Here is an 18,599-nt window from a genome sequence, read left to right as displayed (position 1 = left end):
TATCTATCTATCTATCTATCTATCTATCTATCTATCTATCTATCTATCATCTATCTATCTATCTATCTATCTGTATCTGTCATATATGTGTGTGTGCAGTTATATCTATAAATGAAGTAAAATTCATTTTAAAATGTGACTATATTTAATTACATATTTTTTCTTTCTCCTACCACCTCACTGCCACCCAGGTCACCAGTGTCCTCTCCGTGCAGGACATTATCTTCTGGGGTTGGCTTCCTCACTCTGCAGTTTATACTATAATGTATTTCTGTTGTCATATGTATTAATGGTTCATTTTTAAAGACTTACTTTATTTTATGTATGAGTGTCTTGCTTGTATGTATGTCTGTGAACTGTGTGCATGCCTAGTGCCTTCAGATGTCAGAAGATGGTGTCAGATCCCCTGGAAGTGGAGTTATGGACACTTAAGAGTCTCCATATGAGTAATGGAAATTCAACCCAGGTCCTCTGCAATACCAGCCAGTGCTCTTAACTGCTGAGCCATCTCTCCAGCCCAATAATTCATTTTTATAGATCTATTATCGGAATCTGCCATAAATGGTTTAGTCTCTTGCTGATATTTGCTCAGACTACCTGCCGTCTGGGCTATGAGGAAGGGATGCTATTAGCATTCTTACTGCATCCTGTGGCTGCTTGTGATCATTTTTCTTTCGGCTTCACTCTGTAGCCCAGGCTGGCCTCAGCCTCCCACATCCTACACAGCTTAAGCATCTGCTAATGAGCTCACTGCTTAAGTTTTCAGCTAAATTTCTGTTTCTACCACTTGGCATTTAAGATTTTTTCCCCTTTGGAAACATGTAAGTGCTTTGTGTATTTTGTTTAAAATGTCTAAATATTTGTGTTTGAAAGACACAAATTTATGTCGATCCACCATATTGTGAGGACTTGAAATTCCCCATGAAAATGTCAGATAAATGGTTAGGACTGGGATATAGCTCCCTTTCACGCATGGAACTCTGAGTTCAATCTCCAGCATCACTTATATATACATACAACACATATATACATACCACATACATACACATATATATACCGCATACACATATGTATACTACATACATATACCATATACACACACATGACACATACATTGCCCCCCACATATATACACACCACATATACACATATACATGCTACACACATACCATACACATATACATACCAAATACATAGACTACCCCCTACCATACACACACACCATACACATACCACACACACACACTACACATATAAATAAATATACTACATACATATCACACACATACCACACATATATACTATATGCACACACCACACACATACACTTCCACCTAACATACATATACACCACACACATACCACACATATACATATATATATATATATATATACTACCCACACACACCATGCACATACACACACCACACATAATGCATATGTATGCTACACATACCACAGTACACATATACATACTATACACATATATCACATACATACACACACACACCACACACATACACTGCCTCCCCATGTACATACACACCACATACCACATACACATTCCAGACACACACCACATACACACATATATGCTACATGTACCATATATACACACATACACGCCACACACATGTACACATGCACACAACATACACAGTTAATTTAACTGGAAAAGTTTAGGTTATCATCAACACCATTATTATCATTATTATTATTATTCAGTTCAACCTTTTTTACAAATTAGAAATGGGAGAATGAGCAAAACAATCCCCGAAGCTCCTGGCAGGCCTGAGTTGGGAGCTGCTCTGTTATTCCGGCTGCAGAGGAGCAGCATCTCTGTGGCTTGCCCTGACTGGCAGGCACACCCCAGTGAAGTCATTTGGTAAGAGTTTTCCCACTTGGTGACTTTATAATTCCATGTTGCTTCAACGTTGACTTCCAGGAAGTTCTCCCCAAAGGTCTGGTATTCTACTTAACTCTAAGCTGGTAGGAGACAGGAGCTATGTCTGGTACATGCTGCCAGTCCAACGTTTAATCAGAACTGACCTGCTCAGCTCCCACAGCATTCCGCCGTCTGCTGTCGTCACAGTGTTGACTATGTTGTGCTGGGGGATTGGTTTGTTCACAGCCTTCGCTGACCCAGTACTTTAAGGATAATGAGCACCACACGCATGATAGTCAGAAAGGACTGGATAAATTAAATATGTCTCATCCTCAAAGAGCTACCATCATGTCCTTCTAAGAACACAGTCACGCCTGCAGAAGGCCAGGTGCATAGCCTTCGTGCTCACCTTCCTGGTTCCTCATGCTAGACCCCGGGGAATTCTGTGAGCAGAATGATAACTTTGCCATTCTCTCATCTTGAAGGCCCTTCCCCGCAACCCCTGCTCACTGAAATCCTTTTCCTTCCTTGAGAAAGATCATGTCAAGTACCGCTCTGTAAACCGGCTGAGACCGGAAGTCTCCCCCTTCTCCATGCCTCCATGCATTTGGCATCTGTTTAACGCCTCAGAACCATCCTGCCCCCTCCTGCACATACGAGTTCATCTCTCATCTCCTAAAACAGACCCCTCCGATGCAGAACCCGCCCTTCTTTCGGTAAGCGCAATGCCTTATACTATTGTTAGATAATAGATCCCAAACTGAATAAAAATGAACTTGAGAGAGGCTAGTCTTCTGGGATTCAAGGGCCTCCTACTCTGCATATTCAGATGATTTCCTTGTCTCTGTCTGTGAACTGAAGCCTAGCTGTGTTCCCTGCAGGTGGCCTATGACATGGGGGATTACTACCATGCCATTCCGTGGCTGGAGGAAGCTGTCAGTCTCTTCCGAAGATCTTATGGAGAGTGGAAGACAGAGGATGAGGCCAGTCTGGAGGATGCCCTGGATTATTTGGCCTTTGCCTGTTTCCAGGTAGGAGAGTGATGAAGTCCATTTTTGCACAGTAGATACAGTGTTCTATATCACTTTCTGATTTCTTTAAACTTCCTGGGGTTGGGGGGTGTATGGACCAGGTGTAAGGCTGTTATTTTATTATCACCACAGATTGAATATAAGTAAATCAAGCTTCAAAAAAAAATCTTAACCTTCCAGTCTACTCACAGAGGTGGACTTAGAACCCACATCTGGATCTAAGTCTAGAGTGGTAACTGATGCATGGACCACGTCACAGTCTTCACCTGTCGTGTAACACAGTCTCTCTTTTACCTGCTAGTGCAGCAGCCACACTGGTGTTTGGGACCACAGTCAATGCAGGGCACTCGTTGGAGTCTCAGTAGCACATGCCTCTTCACTGCTAATGTGACATACTATTGCTGTGAAGGGAGAAGTTTGGTTTTCCTCTCCCACCTGACACTGACTCCAGCTGAAACGTGGCCATTGTTGGCTTCAGAGGTGACATCTTTATCCCATTGTACCAACCTGAGGGCCTCCTGCAGCTCTCTTCTTTCCTAGGTACTGTTGATCTCCCGCCTGCTGCATCACACATAGACATCTCTCGCCCAAAATATAGCGGCTTCCCTCTTTCTATGACTATCCTCATTTCTCACCAATTGTATGGTCCTCAAGAATAGGTTGGGAAAAAAAAACACCATCTGGCAGTTTCCATCCAAAGTTAATAATCCAGGCTGTTCCCTGTTGTTGTTGTTGTTGTTGTTGTTGTTGTGAATTGAGCCTAGGGTGTGGTAGGCAAGTGCTCTACTACAAAACTCAGCCCTATACATGGATTTTCTCTCTGTCTTCCTGAGAAAAAAGAGAGCATGCCTGTGATCAAAGACCTTGATGAGAAGACAGATTAATCCTCAGAGCAGCTAACAGTCTGCTCCCTCCATGGTCCTGCTTGGTACATGGATCTTAACTATGTGCATGGTACATGGCACATGGTACATGGATCTTAGCTGTGTGCTCTGCCTACCGCTCCTGGGCAGTTGCTCCGTATTAAAATGATTGACTGTGAGGTAGCAAAGGCCAAGGAGTGGCTGGCTTTAGTAAAGGAAGGAAACAGAGAACCAGCATAAAGAGCATCAGAGAAAGCAGACTGAGGCAGTTTATTCCCAAGATGGGATTACAAATGCAGTGCCCAGTGATTGGTTTTGTTCTGTTTGCTGGCAAATCTGATGACAGACTTCTCCTCCCTTCTCTTCACCTCTCCATGTCACATCCAGTTTGTCCATCTGACAGGCTGAGCTCAAGTGTCATCAACTATATGAGATCATTTGTACCTCCCCTCTCCCCAGCATGCCCTGTGGACGCTCACAGCATGTTCCGTCCTACTTGAAATGAACAAAACAAAGAAGACTTACCTTTAAATGATTTATGCTCCCTGCTTCTTCAGTGCATCTGGTAGACATCCCTTCACTTTGGACCTTTGACTTCCATATAAAATACATTTTTAATGAAAAAAATGTAGTAACAATTAAATCAGTTGTTAAGCTGTAGACCTCAGAGTCACACGAATTTGAAATTCTGTGGAAATGTGAGCCACTGACTTACTCTGCCCTAGCCTCAGTTTCCTTACCTGTAGAGATCAGACAAGACTAAGAGATTGGTGCTTGCTTTAAAAGCTACGACTTTGCATTAGCATCTGGCAAGTACAGAGAACTCTCGGGTTATTGAACTGCTCCTCGGTTAAGTATAGAACATAACCATCCACAGTAATAAAGAATGAGAACAATCTGTAATTCCAACAGCAGTGGAACGTTCACCGTCTGTAATGTTGTTTCTGGGCGCGATGAAACGCAGCCATTATAGTGATTTCTATGAAGACCGTGCTGTGATAAAAAGTATTCCTGGTGCAAAATTACAAGGAAACAATAATGACAGGAAAAAAAATACAACTGAAGCTACATGAAAAGTGTATATAGTCAAAGCGCCTGCGTAGGCGGGCTTCAGTGGAGTGATTTTTTTATCTCATTCTTCATATATTTTATAGTGTGATTATTATTGCTTTTATCACTAAAATGAAATGTTAGTATGCTTAAACGACAAGGAATTCCATTTCTGTACGTTCGGGTGTGCTAGTTATTGTGCAGCGCCCAGAGACAGACAGAAACCTGCCTGTGTGGGATTCTCTTCATCAGACTTACATCCTTTTGACCATGAGGAGGCCAAAGTTGCAGATGGCTGATTCCTACACATCAGGCAATGTTCCTTTTAGTGTTTCTTTTGTTTCCTTCCCACTAACTGGCTAGACTCTAGGAAGCACTAAGCCTGGAGAATAAGGATAAACTGTACATTCGCTAGAATTTTTCTCTATATATCTCTTCCTCCTCCTCTCCTTCCTCTCCCTCCTCCTCTCCCTCCTCCTCCTCCTCTTCCTCCTCTTCTTCCTCCCCCTCCTGTTCCCCCGCCCCCTTTTTCCTTTTGCTGGGACTGTGGCTTAAACTCAGGGCACATACAGGAGAGCAGTTCACCACTGAGCTCTGCACCAAGCCTAATCAAGCTTATCCCAGTTCTCTCTCTACCTTTGATAGTAAGGGTGGTAATAATGTATTTGTTAACAAGGAGACTAATTTGTCACAGAGCTGCTAAAATAAAAAACAAAAACAACCAAACAATAACAAAAAAACCAAAAACTAAAAGCAAAAGAGAATCCTCTGCATTCCTTCCTTTTTTTCAGTGAACTTCATTATCTGCAGTGGTAAGAGTATTTTATAGTTTTTAAAACTATTAAGTGATTTAATTAGAGAAAATATCATTTCAGGTGACTTTTCTTTCTTTTCTTTTTCAATAAGGTAGGAAACATTTCGTGTGCCCTCAACCTCTCCCGAGAGTTCCTTGTCTACAGTAAGTGATACTAAGACAGAAGGCGACCCATCTCGCCTCTGCTCCTAACCTTTAATCCTTGTCAAGTAAAGTTTGAATGTGCATGTATGTGTGTGTGCCCACATGTGTGTGTGCGTGTGTATGTGTGCACATGTGTGTATGCGTAAACCAGTGCACATGTGTGTATGCTTAAACCAGTGCACATGCCTGTGCTTATGCATGCAGAGAGCAGGGAAGGGTATGGGGCATCTTCCTTTATTGAGATCTTTTTATTTCATTTTTTATTTTTCCCTTAGGAGTATTTTTATGTGTATGAGTACTTTCTCTGTCTGTATGTTTGTGCACCACTTGTGTGCCTGGTGCCTGGGGAAGTCAGAAGACATCAGACTCTCTGGAACTGGAGTTGCAGACAGTTGCAGGAACTGCTGTGGAGGTGCTGAGAATTGAACCTAGATCCACTAAAAGAGCAGTCAGAGCTCTTAACTGTTGAGCCATCTCTCTAGCCCCTACACTTTATTTTTAGAGACAGTCTTCACTGATCTTGAAGCTCACTGCTTTATCTAAGCTGTTTGGCTAGCAAGCTCCTGAGCTCCAACAGTCTGCCTGCCCGTCTTCACCCCTCCCAGCCCCCGCAAGAGCTGGGATTTCAAGCGTGGGTAGCCACATCCAGCCATGTGTGGGGGTGCTGGGCATTTGAACTCAGGCTCTTTCATGCTGACAGCAAGTGCTCTGTGAGCTGCCTCCCCAGGACAGATCATTGAAAGTGGAAAATTCATGAGTTAGTTGGGAAAATGGTTAAAAGATGTCAACCTGCCTCTTCCCAACTTGTTCTCTCAAGGAGAACAAGTATAGGCTAAGAGCCAGTTTCTGCAGAGGCAGTCTGAAGACCCAGGTTTTGGAAGGAAACTCAGGAATGAATCAAATCAATGTGCACTGTGTATGTGAGAGGGGAGTGACTCAGAGGGCCATTCACTTCTTTGACAGTTTACTGAGAGCTATCAGTTCTTCCTTAAAACTGGAGCTCACTTGGCTATGCAGGCGTCCTGCCCAGGTCCAGCTTCAGCCCCTTCAGGGAATGCCTTATGTCAACAGTAAAAGGAGGAGATGCTGCATAGCTCAGCTTCAAGATTTTTGCTTAAAATTTTGGTGGTAGATGGCTTTCTATATTTTCCTTTAAGTATTTAGCTACTAAAGAAGATGCAAAATCACTAATAGTCACCAAGAATTTGAGGACTTCTTGACATTTTATTTTTATGTATATGGGTGTTTTGCCTGCATTTTGTTTTGTCTGTTCACTATGCACATGCCTGGTGCCCATGGAGACCATGGAGAAGAAGGTGTAGATCATCTGGAACTTGGGTTACAGATGGTTGTGAGCCACCATGTACGTGTTGGAAACTGAGGCCATATGCAAGAGCAGCCAGTGCTTGTAACCGCTGAGTTGTCTCTCCCAGCCCCTGGAGTTCTTTTAAACTTCAATTTTTCATAACTTTACATGAATTCAGCTAGTGCGTTCTGCCCTTCACATCTATCTCTGTGTTCTGTATCCATGGATTCAACCAACTTTGTATTTTAAAAAAAATACATAAAAAACAGTGTTGTCGGTAAAGAACAGATGTAACCTTTCCTCTTGTCATTGTTCTCTAAGCACTGTATTTGCACTGAGCGGAACTACTATTTGCTTACTTGTGTATATAGCGTTTATGTTGTGTCCAGTGTTATAAATAAACCAGAGGTGACTGGAAGCATGTTGGTGGATGTGCATAAGCTGTCTGCAAATGCTACACTATTTTATAAACAGATGAGCTTCTGTGGATTTTGGTATCTAAAAAGAACCTGGAACCAATCCACTGTGAACACAGAGAGGACTCCAGCAGTGTTCCTCTTTGATATCTTGACAAAGAATGGGATGAGGTGGCCTGCAAGCACACGGGTAATTGGTAGGACAAGGGAAAGTAAGGCTCGGGGGTGATAGCTCTTCTTAAAGCACTTATCTTGCAAGGGTGAGGGCCAGAGTTCAGATCAACAGAAACCCACATAAAATGTGGGGTGGGTGGGGTGGCCCACCTGTAGATCCAATCTTCAAAGGCAAAAGGTGAAACAAGAGATATCCAGAAGATGGTCACTAGCAAAACTAGCCACAGTCAACAGCTCTGGCTTCAACTGAGAGTGCACAGTGAGTGAGGCAGAAGAGCAATGGAGGATGACTCTCGACAACCTCAGCCTGCACATGCCTGTGCACCCTTTCACGTGCCTTCACAAGTGTGCAAGAACATGCATACACAAACACACACACACACACACACACAGAGAAAAAAATGTAGAATCTAAAGTCAACATTCTTTTACTTCTTTGTGCTTGATCCATTAAAATCTTCATTTCTTAATGACCCAAGCTGTGTGCTACCATTGGTGATGAATAGGGGACAGACACTGAAAGTCTTGCTTCCATTTCTGGCTTTGTGGTATGTCCACTGGTGTTTGGATCCATCATTTCCATTCTCCAAAGCTTCATTTCTCCTTTTATTAGAAAGGAATAATCATGTGTGCCCTTCGACAACAGGAGTGGTACCTTAAAAGCACAGTGTGTGCCTCAGATTCTCTGACTCTGGTAAAATAAAGTCCAGCTTCCCTTTGACCCATATGGTTCTGCTCTGTGTAGGCCAGTAGGAATTTTTTAATATTTATTTTTTGTTTTTAATTATGTGTGCATGTTGGAATCTGTGTGTGGGAATGTGTATGAGTGAGGGCAGGGGCCAGAGAATTCCAGAAGGAAGTATCAGATGCCCTGGAACTCGAGTTCATATCAGTGCCCTGCCTGACATGGACACTGGGCACTGAACCGTGGTCCTCTGAGAGAGTAGGAAGCACTCTTAACCATGGAGCCATCCCTCCAGCCCCCTAGTAGGAATTCTGAAGGAACATTCCAGAGCAGCAGTTCTCAACCTGTGGGTCCAACATGAGGAACTATATTAAAGGGCCCCAGCACTAGGAAGGTTGAGAACTGCTGTTCCCGAGTACTGTAACATCAGAGCTGGCCTTGGGAAGATGCAGGGACAGGTGGCTTTCTGGGGTCTGCAGGACAGACAGCCTCGCTGAAAAACAAGGAACACTAGGTTCAGTGAGAGATCATGTGTCAAAGGAATAAAGTGGACAGCAACTGAGGAAGACACCTAACTGGCCTCCAAAAGCACACACATGGGCGCACCCCCTGCCATACACACATGCTCACAGGAATATAATATATAAGAACAAGTTGGGCCTGTACTTTAGGTGATGACTGAGCACCCTTCTCCTTCTCTTACTTGCCATGTTCTCTTCCAAGTAGTTCTTGGACTCCGCTCGGGGAGTTCAGCCCGGTGTCTGGCATAGAGCATGTTTTGAACATCTTTGAAGTGCAACTGAGCGGATGGACGAATGGTGAAGCTTCTTTTCTACATAAAAGTGACCATCGTGGTCCCTGTCTAATAATGTTAGCAGCATCCCTCAGGTCCAGCAGGTCCAGGCCAGTCATTTTTTAAAGTCAGGAGGAAGGGCACTGACGTGAGATGTAATTTAAAGTATGAAAATGTCAACCCCGCGCGCTAGTAAAGCTTCAGTAGTTTTGGGTTTTGTTTGTTTGTTTGTTTGTTTGGTTTGGGGTGTTGTTGTTGTTGTTGTTTTTATGAGACCAGGTCTCACAATGTAGCTCTGGCTGACCTGGAACTCACAGAGGTCTTCCTGTCTCTGCCTCCTGGAAGCTGGGATCAAAGGCATGTACCCAACACAGCCAGCTGCAGGAAGTCTTGAGAGTTCTTCCCGAGGCCAGGATTTATTCACCTGTGTTATTTCCTGTTTGGATTTCTCCCAGGCCCAGACAACAAGAGGATGGCCAGGAATGTGTTGAAATATGAAAGGCTCTTGGCCCAGAATGGTCACCAGACAGTGGCTGAGACTGTAATTCAGAGGCCCAACGTACCCCACCTGCAGACCAGGGACACCTACGAGGGGCTGTGCCAGACCCTGGGCTCCCAGGTGAGATTCCTCAGGGAGAGAGAAAGGGGAGGACTGACTAGAGTCGGGATAACTTGAGGGAAAATCTGATGCCTTGATGGCAATACAGCTTACCACACAGCTCCCAAATGGCTCTGTGGTCTTAAATTCCAGTCTTTACTGAGATGGTTTCCTTGACCCTTCTTTTCTTGCATCAACTCTAATCTCTCCTTTCAGCCAACACACTACCAAATCCCCAGCCTCTACTGCTCCTACGAGACCAATTCCAGCCCCTACCTACTGCTCCAGCCCGCCCGCAAGGAGGTCATCCACCTGCGACCCCTCGTAGCTCTCTACCATGACTTTGTCAGTGATGAGGAAGCTCAGAAAATCCGAGAGCTTGCAGAACCATGGGTGAGCATCCCCAAATACCCTCTCTGTGTCCTCTCATGCCTGGAGAACAGACAGCTGGCATAGCAAGACCCTTAGTCCAGGAGTTCAAAATGCTAACCACTCTGTAAGACCAGTCAGCGGGGTGGGAGTGGGGGAAGCATGGCTGTATTCGCCTCTGGTGGGAAAGGATTGAGAAGAGGTGCCAGGGGATTTAGAGGATGTTCACATTGTGCTGGCAATGTCTTCTTAGGGATATGAAAATCATAGCTTAGACAGTTGCTAAAATCCAGCCAATAGTGTGCTTGAGACGCACAGATACCATCATGTATATATCAAAGTGATATTAGGAAATACGAAGGAAATTTCCCAAAACATCAACTCTTCCTTATAGTTAATAGAAGAAAAGAACTTGACAGTAACAAGGAGTGAAACACTAGTACATATTTGCAGATTATCTGATCCAACTTCATGACTCTGTTAAGGAAACTGAGGCCCAGAAGGGGGAACTGATTTAAGATAATTGTGCACTAGATTCAGGACTGGAGTTTAGAGAGTGCTGGTTGTCACTCTGTTGTTTTTCCTGTTAGGAAGCTTAGGCTAAGTTACACTTAGTAATAAGTGGCCCTGAACCTTGGAGACAGCAACAGTTTACCACATTATATGTTTGTGTTGGGTTGGCTGCAGCTCTGGAACCCAGCCTGGCAGAGTAGCCTCTGCCGGTGTCTCATGGAAGAGGGAACAAGACAGAAATGGCAAAGGTGAGCTGGCTTTCAAAGCTTCTATTTGGAAGTGAAAACATTCCGAATAAAAAGCAAAAGCAGAGGCAGGAGGATCTCTGTGAGTTTGAAGCCAGCCTGGTTTGCATAGTGAGTTCCAAGACGATGGACAGACAGAGCTACATAGTGAGACCCTGTCCCACTGTCACAAAAAAAAGAGGCCTATCTAATCCGTCCCATGGAAGGAAGGAACAGCAAGTGACCGAGCTGAACTGGTGTCAGTGGGAAGGGATGTGTCTTTGCCCCCGTTAGGAAATGTGGCAAATATCCAGAAAAGATATCCCATCTCGCCTCTACAATCCTGTTGTACTTTCTTTAAAGGCACAATTATTTGCTTTTTCAAAGGGGTGAGGAACTTTTCCTCCATGTAAGGCAGTGATTTTCAACCTGGGAGTCTTGACCCCTTTCGGGGTCAAACGATCCTTTCACAGGGGTCACGTATCAAATGTCCTGCATCTCAGATATTAACATTGTGTTCATAACATTAGCAGAGTTATAGTTCTGAAGTAGCAATGAAGATAATTTTATGGTTGGGGTCACCACAACATGAGGAACTGTATTAAAGGGTCACAGCATTAGGAAGGTTGGGAAGGTGAGAGAAAGACAGTGCCGGGATCAAACGTGCTGTGTGACCTAAGAGGAAGGTGGATGGGAGGGAGCTCTGTGGAGGAGAGGAAGGAACAGGTCTCTTTCACTGAGAGTAAAGGCCAGGGTATTCTGGAAAGACAAAGCCACACATTGCAAGGGCCTGATGGGTGACATGTTCAGAGAACAGAGAGGAGCCTGGTGGCTGTAGTGCAGAAAGGACGAGGGAGAAGACGACCCCTGATAGGGATGGACAGTGAGACACCACTAACAAAGCCCACAGTCGAGAGTCTGGCCACGGAAGAGCTGGGGGCAAACTGCTAAACAGAAGGGGGCTGTGACTGGGCCTGTTATTTTAAGGAAAACTCAGAGCAGACTGCAAGAGTCTGGGTTGGAGTGAGAAAAGCAACCACGCAGAAGGTCCCCCAGGCTGGTCTAGGTCTGTCCTGTTGTTTGTTTGTTTTGTTTTGTCTTTTGAGATGATTAGCTAGGATGGGGATGGTAACCACTGAGTGGCATCAGCTTCTCAGGGAGCCAGAAGTGGCATCAGGCCAGCAGCAGCCTTTTCCTTAGAACAGCTCTGTTGCCATGGTGATGACCATCCTGAGATGTTCATTGAATCCTTTGCAGCAAGGTCATCTACTCCGCATGCACATACCTTGCCACTCTCCCTTTCCTGGCAACCTCTCACTGGGGTTGTTGATGCCTGCCTGGTCTGTGATTATTCCAGGAATAAGCTGAGGACATGTGGGAGGATGGTGTCCATGGTACCTGAGCCTCCATGGCTCTCTGCCTCCTCCTCACTGTTCCCTCCTGAAGCCTCCTCCCATCAGCTTCCTTCCTCATCTACCCTGCCCTTCCTCCTCATGGACTCAATGGACACCATGGTCCTCCATCCAGAGGGCCCCCAGCTCTGGCTGCAGTTCTGGTCTGCTTTCATTGCTTCTCTGAGTACCTGTGCCTCTCAGGACTATTTTATGGGGCCATGTGCACTAAACCACCCTTTCTGTGAACTCGAAGATGTTACCATCTGTATAGCACCTAATTTTTCTGCCATTTATGTATTGGCTGGTATCACTAGAAATTTTGTGGGTTAATGAATGTCCTATCTCCCCAACACATTTTATAATCATTACTGCCAGAATCTTATGATTTTGCCTTGTGTGTGGTGTTTATACTTGTTCATGTATGTATACTCATTTGTATGATGCCAGACTGAATTCGAAGGTTTTCTTCATTAACCTCCCCACCTTACTTTTTTTAAATTTATTTATTTTATGTGAATACACTGCAGTTGTATTCAGACACACCAGAATTGGGCATCGGAGCCTATTACAGATGGTTGTGAGCGACCTTGTGGTTGCTGGGAATTGAACTCAGGACGCTGAAAGAGTAGTTAGTGCTCTTAACTGCTGAGCCATCTCTCCAGTCCCCCACCTTACTTTTTGAGATGGTGTCTCTCATTGAACCTGGAGCTTATCAATCCAGCTAAGCCAGCTAGCCTATGAACTCCAAGGATCTCCCTCCCTAACCTCTTGGGTTACAGACTCCCTCCACATCTGGCTCTTTATGTGAATGCTGGAGATCAAACTCAGGTCCCCCTGCTTGCACAGCAGGCCCTTTATCAACTGAGCTATACTCCAACCCCTGAATTTTATACTTGGAGAAAGGTTTTGTCCTGTCACCCAAACTGGCCTCAAACACCTGGGTTCCTCCCGTCTCAGTTTCCTGAGAGCTGAGCCTACAGGCACATGCCGCTGTGCCTGAGAGCCTACAGGCACATGCCGCTGTGCCTGAGAGCCGACAGGCACATGCCGCTGTGCCTGCCCAAACTAATCTTTGAAGATCAGAACTGGCTTTCTACATCTCTTACTTAAACTCCTGCTTGAGTGTTGACACACCTCTGTAGCCTGGCTGTTGCTGATCTTTTCTGCCCTTGACAATCCAGCTGCATGTCTTTTCTGTAAATAGGCCTCTCTCTCCATCCTTCTCTCTCTCGCTTTCACTCTCTCCCTCACTCTCTCTCCCCCTCCCTTCCTCCTTCCTTCCTTCCATCTGTCTGGAATGTCTGGAACACTGTACCCTTGACTTCTTTCAGTATGTATGATTGCAGCATGAATGTAGGCATTCTGGGAAGGATTCCGATCCCTCAGAAGGAGGGGCTAGAGGCCTGTCTCTGTGTATCCAGAGCAGCCTGTGCCTGCCCATTGCAACGTCAGTCCACGCACAGGGACTTTGTCTGGTTTAATATACAGATACAGAGACATCACATACATCCATCACAGGGCTTAACATCAAAAGCACAATCAATACTTGCTCTCTAGAGAATAATGACAGAACTGTGAAAAGAATTAAGAACAAAGTCACTCCCTAGTGGGGACGGGGATTTGTTTTTAAACTTTGCTTTTGCCCTAGAGTAACAGAAGAGGGCATTTCTCTTTGCATCTCTCCTCTCTCTGAGTGGTTTTAGAAAGGACAGAGGACATCCTAGGATAACAGGATAGCGGAACACCAGGGCAAGAAGAGCTTTCAAGGGTGCACCGGTGTGCTGTGCCTATTGATGAGGAAATGAATTCAGGGAACCGGAACAGGCTTGTTCGAGATCATCTGCCAGATTTAGCAGCAGAGAAGGCTGCTGTGCTGGAGAAGGGCTCGGCTATGCCGTTCACGAAGGGAAGGGTTTCAGTTGCCTGTGGCTCACGAGGGAAAGGATTTTGGATGCACACAGTTTATTGTTCCACGTCTGGATCTAACTTCTTGGAGATAGGAGAGAATGGGGAGGAGGCTTCATCCACTCAGCTGTCCCTTTAACCATTTCTGAGCATCTTCTCCCTGCCAGGCCGAGCCTTAGCCTTACAGAGGCTGACTCAGAAGCAGATATGGCCTCGAGTGCTCGTTTCTCTGTCCCTAGGGCAGTGAGTTTGCAATGAAATATAAATGCTGCATACAGATGCATTCAGAACAAAATAGAAACGGTTAAATTATTGACCTCAAACCTGTGGGTTTTTTTTTCATAAGCTGAGCTTATTAATGAACCTCTATAAGGAAGGACTTTGGCTAGGATTCTTCAGAAGGGTCAGGCTGGCCCTGACTGCACACCAGCATTGCTGGAGGTGTTCATTTAATTTGTCAAACATGAAGCGCTTACCCCAGCTCAAGCTCCAGGGCTGACGCTGTGATACAAACTGAGACGAGAAATTGCTCTGCTCTTCTGCAGTTCAGTCTTGCACGCACAAAAGGGGTTCCATAGAGACAGTTGTACTGGTTCTTTAAATGCAAGAGACGTGTTCCTGCCATGTACAAAATACACTTCAATGAGTAAGGACAGGTGGTTGTCATGCTCTAGAGAGAGGTGTGTCTGTGGTCACGATGAGCTGTCCCTTTGCGTCAGAACCTGGTCTTTCTCTTGTGCTTCCTACCAGCTCCAGAGATCAGTGGTGGCTTCAGGGGAAAAGCAGTTACAAGTGGAGTACCGAATCAGCAAAAGGTAGGAGGGGCATGTGGGCAGAAACTCTGGCCTGGTACTGAAGGCACAGCTGACCGCTATGTCAGCAGCAAGCTTTCTAGGACTGCCAGAGAGCCTGTAGTATCAAAATCTACCTCGAGAGAAGTTTCCATGATGTCACACCAGTGACAGGAGATTGCAGTATTATCTAGACATCAACTGAGAGGTCACTGGGAAAAGACTCGGAGAAAACCCCTCCTCCTTAAGGCAGAGAGAACTCCTCCTCCTTAAAGCAGAAAATGTGTGTTGCTGCTTCTTCCCTGGAATGAGTTCTCACACACGTCTGTAATCTGACTTTACAGTCTCTGTTCTCACCTCCTGACTCCTATACAGAGCCTTCCTAGCAACATGCAGGCAAAAGGCAGAAATGGACTCCCTGGGCCTGCTGGCTTCACCAAGAGCAGGTGCCAGGGTGAGCATCCAGTCCTATCGTCCACCCTCCCTCCCCTCAGCCATTTCTTTCCACAGTGAGTACAGGGCTGTCAGGAGAGCGTGAGGAGGAGTGTCCTTCACAGCCACATGAGAAAATGGTGTCAGCACCCCAGAGAAAGCTAGACATCTAGATGTGTGCCCTTGTCCTCTGGGAGGGGATGTGAAGGATGAGCTTTGTTTCAGATTATGTTAACTTAATGTATTTGGTCTGGTACATTTGGGGACTGTGCGTTCTACTTCTCTCTGTGACCAAAACCTAGCAGGAAACAACAGAGGAGAAGGGTTGATTTTGGTGACTGTTTTGAGGGGAGACAGTTCATCATGGTGGGAAAAGCATGGTGGCTGATGGCTCCACGGTGGCAGGAATGAGCAGTGGAAACTCTTCACCTTCTTCTGTCTCTGTTGATTAGAGACAGAGGCTGGGGCTGGAGGCAGGACTAGGCTGTGATCCCCAAGACCTATCCCCGGGTTCTACAACCTCACAAAACAGTATCATTGTCTGGAAACCAAGTGTTCAAACACACACACCGTGGGAAATATTCTCCCTCCAGACCATTAACAGGGGCATTTTACATTAAAAGCTATTCTCTAAACCATGGAGTATCTGCGTGCCTGTATGTACACCATGTGTATGCATCACCCACAGAAGGCACAGGAAGGCACTGTACTCCCCAACTGGAGTTACAGGCAGTTGTCAGCTCTCCAATGTAGATTCTGGGAACTGAACTCAGGTCCCCCTCAAGAGCAGCAAGTGCTCTTAACCACTTGCCTCTGTGCTTTTCTTCTTTGAAAGCAGTGGCTTGCCGGGCGGTGGTGGCGCACGCCTTTAATCCCAGCACTTGGGAGGCAGAGGCAGGCAGATTTCTGAGTTTGAGAGTTCGAGGATAGCCTGGTCTACAGAGTGAGTTCCAGGACAGCCAGGACTACACAGAGAAACCCTGTCTTGAAAAACCAAGAAAAAAAAAATAAAAAATGAAAGCAGTGGCTAACTTTGTCCTGGGTATCTTTGCAAATCAAGAGCGTGTAGTTCAATAATCCGGGTGTAATGTACATGGAACTAACTAACCCATCAGGGTGTTGCAGACTTTGCTTAGAGAACGTGGCCTCATTTTCCAGAGGTCTTGATTTTGATTTCAAATTTTCTACTTCTTAAGAACTTCAATATGCCATTCCGGAGCAGAGTCTGAATTGGGTTTTGATGGGTCCTGGTTTGTGAGGAGTTGAGCCAGGGTTGAGACTGCCCTGGGTGTCATAGCAGTCAGTGACATACCGTATGAAACAGCTCCATGAGTCTTTCTCTTACAATCTTCTAAAATCCTAGAAGTAGATATAGTTATCAACCCCATTTATAAAGGACCACACGGCCCTTAGAGAGGTTAAAGGTTAAGGATCTGACATCATCATGCCGAGAAGAAGTAAAGTTGATGCTACTTTAGCTTTCCCACCAATTCCTGTCTTTTCCTTATCCCCCCTTCCTTTGGTTGGGGATCAGAGCCTTGCTTTGTTTCCCAGGCTGCTTTCAAACTCCCCTGACCCAGCAGTCTTCACTTTAAGTCCTGGTGCTCCTCCTGCTGCTCTGCTTCCTCTGTTGGAGATGTCTTCAGAGCACAGCGGTTTTAAGGATGGGTTTTTCCCATTTTCCTCTCTGAGTTACAGTCCTGGGTTCTGTGGGGTTTCACCGGCTCAATTCAGCCTAGCCTTAGAGAATGTTGGCTATGACGGTGAGATCATAGGCCAAGACTACCAGGCTGACCTGACATGAAGGATGAATTGGAGATTAGGCATTCATGACCCTTCTCTCCCTCCCTCTGGTAACTACCATGATTCATTTCTTCATTCATTAATTCATTCATTCATTCACAGACATCATGTAGTATTTCCAACATCAAATCACTTATGTTTCAACCCTTGCTGTGTTTTAGCGCCTGGCTAAAGGACACGGTTGACCCGATGCTGGTGACCCTTGACCACCGCATTGCTGCCCTCACAGGCCTCGACATCCAGCCTCCCTACGCAGAGTACCTCCAGGTGGTGAACTACGGAATCGGAGGGCACTATGAGCCTCACTTCGACCATGCTACGGTAACAATGGTGTTAACGGCCAGTCTCTGGGGCAGGGGACCAGTGCGGTCTCCTTGGAAGCAGAGGTCTGGTAGCACTCTTGGAGAAAACTGAGTAAGATCCTAGAATGGAGGCATTTGTCTTCAGACTGTCTGAAAGCCGTGGTTCCACTGATTACTGGATCCATTTTCTTATCTGGCACTACCTTCCTCTTCCCCAGAATTTGCGAGAGGAAGAAGAATATGGTCTGTAATAAAATCCTGTCTCTTACCTCCCCTGGGGACTGATCACTGGAGAACGTCCTCAAATCTCTCTCCTTTCTTTCTGACCTCAGCTGCTCACCCACATTGCCAGTAGCATTTATTTATATATTATTTATTCATTCACTCATTCATTTTTATTCTTCTCTCATACATTACATCAGGACTGCCGTCTTCCCTCCCCCCAGTTCTCCCTCCCTCCCACACCTCCTCCCTCCCCCAGATGCACTCCTTCTGTTTCCCTTCAAAATATTTTTGAGGATTAAAAGGACCTTCCCAAGATCAAATCATGGAAATATCACAATGCAACCTATGAATACACTTAATATGTGCACACACATCACATACACACATGAGAGAGAGAGAGAGAGTGAGAAAGAGAGAGAAAGAGAGAAAGAGAGAGATATACAAGTGAAAGAAGGAAGCCAGGCACAAAAACCTGCATATTTTATGATTACATTATGATTACATAAATTACTAAAAAAGACAAAACATAGTTTGGGCAACTGTTAAAGTTTAAGTAGATAGCCAGATGGAACTTTGTAAAACTAGATTATGGGCAAGTTTGGGCAACTGTTAAAATTTGCTAAAATTCAGTGAACGGTATTTACAGTGAGTGAATTTTATGGTATGTAATTTATATTTCTGGTTGTCTCTTGATTAAAAATTGGGTGTGTGCATTGGGCAAATAATTTGGACCACCAATCTATGGTTTGATATTTCTATAAAACAATCATCTTTTATAATATCTATTTTCTTTCTTTTACTGAGAACCTAGTGTGCAGAACTCCTTGTCTGATTTTTTACTTGACAAGCCAGTTGTTTGATTTGTATAGAAATCACCCATGTG

General features: G+C 45.1%; 1 protein-coding gene across 1 annotated transcript in view; it reads left to right on the top strand.

The window, feature by feature from the left end:
• Positions 1-18,599, top strand: part of P4ha3 (prolyl 4-hydroxylase subunit alpha 3) — a 33,178-nt gene that overhangs the window by 9,406 nt on the left and 5,173 nt on the right. Inside the window, exons 4-9 of the mRNA XM_028770610.1 lie at positions 2,767-2,916; positions 5,736-5,787; positions 9,616-9,779; positions 9,975-10,151; positions 14,914-14,978; positions 17,351-17,510. Coding sequence (XP_028626443.1) covers positions 2,767-2,916; positions 5,736-5,787; positions 9,616-9,779; positions 9,975-10,151; positions 14,914-14,978; positions 17,351-17,510 — 768 coding nt within the window. The remainder of the gene's footprint in view (positions 1-2,766; positions 2,917-5,735; positions 5,788-9,615; positions 9,780-9,974; positions 10,152-14,913; positions 14,979-17,350; positions 17,511-18,599) is intronic.

This window comes from Grammomys surdaster, unplaced genomic scaffold (assembly GCF_004785775.1).
Source record: "Grammomys surdaster isolate TR1022 unplaced genomic scaffold, NIH_TR_1.0 203, whole genome shotgun sequence".
NCBI lineage: Eukaryota > Metazoa > Chordata > Mammalia > Rodentia > Muridae > Grammomys > Grammomys surdaster.
Note: the sequence above shows the minus strand (reverse complement) of the source record. Positions and strands in the feature narration are given on the sequence as shown.